This window comes from Austrofundulus limnaeus, unplaced genomic scaffold (assembly GCF_001266775.1).
Source record: "Austrofundulus limnaeus strain Quisiro unplaced genomic scaffold, Austrofundulus_limnaeus-1.0 Scaffold134, whole genome shotgun sequence".
Taxonomy (NCBI): domain Eukaryota; kingdom Metazoa; phylum Chordata; class Actinopteri; order Cyprinodontiformes; family Rivulidae; genus Austrofundulus; species Austrofundulus limnaeus.
Window position 1 is genome coordinate 1,086,243 of NW_013952536.1, and position 7,352 is coordinate 1,093,594.

Sequence of the window (7,352 nt, forward strand, 5' to 3'; positions counted from 1 at the left end):
ACATTTATTAGCAACGAAGACTTCTGAGTTCTGGTGCACTTGCGTGTGTGTGGGTCATTATGTTACAGCTATGCGGTATCTAGTTTTACTGGAGTTTATTGACAACATAATAAATTCCCTCTGCTTTTGATGCACACTCGCAAAAATGAAAACGAAAAACCATGCTATATATATAGATCACTCTGAATGATATTCTGATGCATCAACATTCCATTTTTATTACAATTTTTCAAATACCAAATCACCTTTAAAAACAGTTTGACAAATCAGCATCAAAAAGAGAGTGTACTGAAGTGGAAACACACAAACAATGTATTGACATGTTTAATCAATATATCTGTAATGAAGAAACCAAAGAAGAGCACGCTGGAGTGGATGGTGCAGCTCAGTTGAAAGGTTGAAGGAAAAAAGGATCTTGACAGGTCTTTCCACATTTATTTGGACAGCACTTCTTCTTACCACGGCAATCACCATCATGACGGCAGAGATCACGACAAAGAGGGTTGGGGATGGGCAGACGCCTTCCACAAAATCCGGGCTTCACTAAAACACCCAAAACAAAAACATTTAATCTGTTCATGGCRGCAGGATGAGGAGAGCAAGTGAGGATTTTTGTCATCTTATTCATACCTCACCTGACACTGGTGTCATGCACTGATGTCCACACCCATTAGAGCAGCAAATCTGACCATCTTTGCATCCTCCGATGCATCCTTCAATACATATTCCAACCTCTCCTGGAGGTGGACACCCAAGAGTTGCTGAGAAAAAAAAACATGCTTTATGTAGTCAAACAAATGTGAGTTTTGAGAGAATTTATTTTTTCCTAAAAACTACCAAAACACAAATTTTACAAATCTCTGTTTACCAAAGTACCATAATTTTAAAGATTTCAGTGAAAATAGATTTTCAGTTAAACAAATTTATCAAAATCCTTTATTTATTTTGGCTGGTAAATATTGTTTCTCTCACTTGAAACAGGAGGTGCGCAGACAGATCCATAGTCAAATGTACAACATTTGTCATCTCCAGGGCAGTCTCTGTCAAAGCCACACGGCTTTGATGGTGCAAAAGATTGAAAATCCTTTGGACACTGACCTGGTTTTTTCGCCTCTTCAGGAGGTACTGTGAGAAAAGAAAAATAATGTAAAAACTTTTAAAAACAAAAACTTTGACCAATGTGATATTTGAGAGAAGTAGTTTTTTTTTATCAACCAAGTCAGAGGGAGACATGATTCTACCTGTGTGTTCATGTAGCCAGTTAGCATGCCTATAACTTTTACAAAATACCTCATGAGCCACCACAGGTTTTCATGAAAAGTTCAGAAATCACTCACTGGATGGACATCTACATCTGATTAACTTTTGGCGTTAACCTCAGTCACGTTGACTGCCACAGCTAAGCAGCTTTATGAAATACAAAAATGATAAGAATGCTAGTTTAACAGATATTGAAGGAAAATACATTGCATGTATTTTTTTTACCAAACACTTAGTCAACAACTGTTGGTGTCTGTGAGTGAAGTATCTCATGAGCCTCAGCTGCTACCATTAAACTGAATCCAAACAGTAAATGGAAACAAATCTGTCACTGAGAGAAATGTTTTTAGTTGCAAAAATCTAAAGCTCCCACCAAATACAGACATGAAGTTATGGTTAAAAACTTTAAAATGTTCCTTTTAAACATCCCAGGACCTGTTAGACCCATCATACAAACTTAAAAAATTTAAAGAGTTCTGACTTATAGTTTTGACAACACCAAGTGCATGTTGAGCWACAATCAGCTGAATAAGCAGGACTTTAATTGTCCTGATCCGGTTGTTCATTTCTGCAGTTTTGCAAGAGCACGATGGTAATTATATTCAAGTCAATCAACCTCTCTGAGACAAAACCTTTTGCTTGTTTGTTTACGTCACAAGAACCTCGGGGTGTTTTCTGGAACTGTAACACCAAAAGAATGAGGAAGCAAAGAGTTTGTTTGCTGCTCTGCTGTTGGACATGAAACAAATGCAAAATGTGATATATTTTTTTAGCCATGATTAGAAAAGTTTGAATCAATAAAGTTTTATTTTATTTAGATTTAAAACATCAATATATTAAACTTATTTAACCATTGAGATCACAGATCTCTTTTGCAAGTGAGGCCTGGGTCTTAATGCAAACTATTGYCCATGCTTCCCGTCTGTGGGGGAAACCGAAGTTCCAAAACAACCAGGTAGCAAAAACACACAAAAATATCACTCAGATGACTTTGGTATCAGTTTTGTCATTTGTGAAAAAATAAAATAAAATCCAATTTTCTCCTGTTTTTGTGCTTTAATCTGTTTGGGGTTTTGGAATATTCTCWAATGAAGTGAAATAATCTGCCAGTGCAGTAAGACAACTGCACAGACTTCTTGAAACAAGGAAACTTTCCAGGCTAGCAGGTTTGACAATCTAACTCATTCTGCTTAAGATCATTCTTGCAGTGACTACTTTGGCTAAACTCTTTTGTATCTTACTTGAAGTAGGCGGGGCGCAGACAGATCCGTAATCAAACTTGCAGCATTTTTCATCTCCCCTGCATTCTTCGTCCCTTTCACATGGTGGTACTGCCACAAGAGTGTTGAAGACTTTTGGACAGATCCCTGTTTTTAAAGAAGTGTTGGTTTAACATTAATAAGGGTGTCTAGTTTATAAGTTGGTAAAAGCAAACAAATAAAAACCGATTATACATTTAATACATAAAAAAACTTACCAGGTTTTGGCAGAACAGCATCAGAGGGCAGAAACAGACAAGCTGCAATGAGCAGGGCAGCTATTGTAGAACAGAACGTCATGTTGATTTATCACAGCCAGTGATGAGTTCTTGAACTCTTGTTTGACTAAATATCCTGAAACTGTTGTCTGAGGAGAACAGAAGATGCTGGATCTATGTGTCTGCAGGGCTCATTTTGCAAAGTTATATAGTCTCAAGAGACACGCCTGGATTCTTCCCCGCCTCTTTTGGACATATTTCAAAGGTTACAAAAGCATAYCATGTCATAACTAATTAAACTAACCAAACAAAACTTGTCAGTTCTCCTGCAAAAGGAAATRCTTTGTTTTCAAATGACACACACAAATCATCATATGACAACCAGTTGAACACTCACGCGCTCACTATGATGGAAGGGAAACAYTTCTCCGTTCATCATCATGAATTAGGAATTTTTTGTTCAGTGCCACACTTACTACAGACTGTACATACAAGTTTGTTGTAAAATATTTTAGAATATTGTTTCTATACTCAGAACAAGTATATTTTATTTTTCCCACAATAACATTTTTTGTACATCTAATGGTCTATGTACAAAACACCAGAATAATTTAAAGTTTAAACATAAAGTTATGATAAAAAATACTAAAAAATGAATCAAATAAAAATGATGCTATAACCACATAGTCAACCAAAAGTGGCTCTGATCTTATCAGAGATTATGGTTCTTGTCCTCCTCTTACTGTCACACTAAAGCTAAAGTTCTGATTGTAAATGCTTGACAAAAAACTCTCTGTGTAGAACTCATGTGACACAAAAGTCTACCAGAGTCAGCAATAATTAAACACAATAAACACACCTGGCTTCATTCATTAAACACAATGACTYAAAGTTGAAGACACTTGTTCCAAAAGATGTGACCACACCCATGAAGGTTCAGACTGCGCAGTTTGTTGAAGGTTTCAAACGGCCACAATGGATGGAGGAAGAAGAGCAGGCCAAGGAGGAAGAGGATAGGGCCAAGGAGGAAGAGGATAGGGGCAAGGAGGAAGAGCAAAACGACTGCCCACTTTCATTACGGACAAGATGAGAGCAACAGTCCTCGATCATGTCTTTGTCCACGGCATGTCAGAGACCAAAGCATGACAAATGGTCCATCCAAACCTGAGTAGGTTCTCAGTGGCCACAATTATCCAGAGATAAAAAAAAATCATAGTTGACTACAGTAAATGTTTACAGTGATTATTTATTGCAGTCAACTGCATTCTGTAAATTACAGGTGGTGAGTAGGTTTCATCTCAGTATTCCTGCTGTACAAATTAATTGCGAAACGTGTTCATTGATGTTTCTCTTGAATGGGACAATAAATCTTCTGATGTCGACAGGTCCTGTGGCCGGGCCCAGCTCGATGACATGATGCCGCCCAATGTTTGAGGTGTGTGAGCGTGCRGTGTAGTTCCGTTATAAAAAAAGAACATCACACCCTGAACATTATGTTTTCAGTTGGTTTGTCATAGTGTGAGTGATGCCAAGTCGTGTTTACAGTCTTGCAGCACATGAGCAACTGTTTCAGTGAGAAAGTTTAGGTTTTGAGATTTTACAAGTAGCTGGATAAGAGTGTTTTGTGCATTTTTTTTGTATAATATATAGAGCTGATTTTTACTTTTTCTGTGCAAACACATATTCTCCGAGCTGGGATGTGACAACAAGTCTTTGTTTTAGTTTTTGTTGATATTTTATATGCATCTGYATGTGCTGCAGCTGGGAGGAAATGCTCTTTTAGCCAAGGTGTCTGTATCCAGCTCCCTGTTCAGCACAGCTAAAATAAACCACATGAAGGACATTCATAGACCCCTGATCATTTTATAGAGCTTTATTGACAACATGGTAAATTTGGTAAGCTTTTGTTGCACACTTGCAGAAATTAAAACCAAAACCCACAGTATACCTTTATAGATCACTCTGAATGATTCGCTGATGTGATGACAAGTAGATTGTTCTGTTATTAAAAGGTAGAAATACCAGAACACACACTCCTGATCATTTAACCTGAGATTTTTTGATAAAAAAAGAAACCCAAAACCCACAGTACACTTTTGTAAATCACTCTGCAATTACTGCAAAATGTAAAAATACCATAGCTTGACAAATCAGCAAAAAAATACTTAAGTAAAAACATACATGAGAAACATATTGACATTTTCTAATCAATATTGAAGAAACCACAGAAGAGCACACTTGACTGATGCAGCTCAGCTGGTGGTTTGAAGAAGAAAAAGGTCTGTTCACAGGTGTTTCCACATTTGTTTGGGTARCAATCTTCTTACTGCTGCATCCACYATYGATAGCATCATGRCAGTGAGGGATGAACASATGATTTCCACAAAATGCTGGCTACCCTGAAGTACAAAAGACAAAAAACATTCAGTGTGTTCGTGGCAGCAGGATGTGGATAAGTGAGGATTTTTATCTTTTTTATATCTCACCTGGTACTGGTGCCATGCACTGATTTCCACACCCGTTAGGGCAGCATATCTGACCCCTTTTGCATCCTTTAATACACCCTTCAACACAACTCCCAACATCTCCTGGAAAGAGACGGGGACACCCTAAGGGTACTGAGGAAATAAATGAAAAAGAAAAAAGTTTGTCATTAATGTGAATTTTGAGAGGAGTTTTTACTTTAAAAAACTACCTGAACAAAACTGAATTTATTTTATCCAAATAGATTAATTAAATTTTAGCAAAATATCTCATGAACCAATAAAGATTTTATTGAAAACTTTCAGAAATTAGTCTCACTCAGTATCACTTACAAAAGCACTGGAATAAAACTCAATGAAGTCRTTTAATTTTAGTTTTATTTTGGTAAATCTATGCACACTTTCCTGTGTTACCTTTTTGAGCTTTTATTTGGCTGTAAATGCTGTTGTCTCTGAGTTGCAATACAACAGAAAAGAAATCTGACTAAATGCAACTATAATAATCACAACATATTTTAAAACATAAGTAATAAACAGTACATGTCAGCGTTTCTCTTCAAACGATTTAGATTAATCTAAAAAAGGCATCATTTAGATAGCTTTGGTGTCAGTTTACTGATTTTTTTATTTTTTTCACAAGTTTTTGTGTCTCTTACTGGCAATAGGAGGGGCACAAACGGATCCGTTATCAAAGTGGCAGCATTTCTCATGTCCAGGGCATTGAAAGTCAAAGTTACATGGTGGGACAGCCACAAAAGTATTGAAGATTTTTGGGCAGAYCCCTGGTTTTAAAAAAGAAATAGTGTAACATTAACAAGATTGTCTAAACAAACATAAACAGATTATAGATAGAAGACATGAAAGGAAAACACAACTTACCAGGTTTGCGCCAAAYAGAGTAAGAGGGCACAAACAGACAAGCTGCTATAAGCAGAGCAGCTATTGTAGAACAGAACTTCATGGTGATTTATCACAAACAGAAATCCTAAACTTGTGTTTGCATGAAGATCCTGGAACAGAAGCTGCAGTCTGAGCAACACAGAGGATGCTGGATCCTTGTGTCTGCAGAGATCCTTTTGAAAAACTATATAGTCCCAAAAGACACACCCAAATTCTTTACCAGCTTTTTTGGATACACTTTTTGAAATTCTTCTGGTAACAAAAGAGTAAAGGTCAAATCGTGTTTGACAACCAATTGTGAAAGCACTGCATATTTTTCTTTGATTTAGAACTTTTGTTTACTGACTTAGGTTTTTTTTTTTTTTTTTTTTTTAGATCAGAGGAGTCAAATGCAAGCAATGCATTTTATCCTCTATCATAAAACTGAATTGACCATTGGTAATGGACCCTTTTTCAAGATGTGTGGTGCATAGACTGCTGTAATTAATAATTAATCTATTACTGTTTTTCTATGTTGGGTTGATAGAACTAATGTTTAAAAGGTGGGGTAAACCCTGGACATGTTCCAGTCCAACACAGGGCCACAAACACAAACAAAACAAGCAACCATTCACACTCTTACTTACTTCAAATGACAGTTTAGAGTTTCTTTTTAAAAAAAAAAACATGTCTTATTCGACAGTGTGAAACTCAGAGTGCCAAGGCGAAGTCCAACAGTTTTACTTTCACAAGCGAAGCATTATAACTTTCACCATAATGCTCCTCTTTGGGTCAGTGTATGTTTTGGTCATTGGAATTTCCTTTTGGAAATGGGTATTAAGAAACAAGAAACCAGTGGCTATTTGATTTTTTTTAAATACAGAAATTAAAATGAAAATACAATGCGTTTCTCTTTCTTATCAAAAAGGGATAAGAATTTTTTTAAATGATGTTTGATGCTCAGAAGAGTCAGCTAAATGCAATGTATTTTACCACAATGAAATGTTTCAGCTAAAAAAACAAAACAAAAACTCATTTAAATGCTTTAAACGAACTAAGTGTAATGTCTGTGTTATTCCAGTCATTTTATCCCTATTGCAATCAAAGTTGCTTAATTTTCTCAGCAAAGAAAAAAAAAACATGTGTCACAGACCTTTGCAGAGTTTATCTGATGATTGTTTTGGATTGAGCATGTTTTTCTTTTTTGCTCTTTGTGTGTGTATGTTGTTTGGATTGTATTTCATTTTTTTTTT

At 36.2% G+C, this 7,352-nt stretch overlaps 2 protein-coding genes across 4 annotated transcripts in view; both read right to left on the bottom strand.

Moving 5' to 3' along the window:
• The window catches only part of LOC106522679 (perlwapin), a gene marked incomplete in the record, with an annotated part of 24,864 nt that overhangs the window by 9,601 nt on the left and 7,911 nt on the right, over nt 1–7,352 (bottom strand). The window contains 5 exon segments of one of the 3 annotated variants that reach the window (XM_014015806.1): nt 463–543; nt 636–761; nt 1,099–1,125; nt 2,502–2,627; nt 2,738–2,930. In XM_014015806.1, coding sequence (XP_013871260.1) covers nt 463–543; nt 636–761; nt 1,099–1,125; nt 2,502–2,627; nt 2,738–2,819 — 442 coding nt within the window. 3 annotated transcript variants of the gene reach the window in all.
• On the bottom strand, nt 4,595–6,184 carry LOC106522681 (WAP four-disulfide core domain protein 3). The gene is made up of 4 exons (XM_014015808.1): nt 6,100–6,184; nt 5,877–6,002; nt 5,224–5,355; nt 4,595–5,136 (listed from the first exon to the last, which is right to left on the bottom strand). Exons 1-4 carry the CDS (start codon nt 6,179–6,181, stop codon nt 5,132–5,134), a joined length of 345 nt encoding a protein of 114 aa, XP_013871262.1. The 5' UTR covers nt 6,182–6,184; the 3' UTR covers nt 4,595–5,131.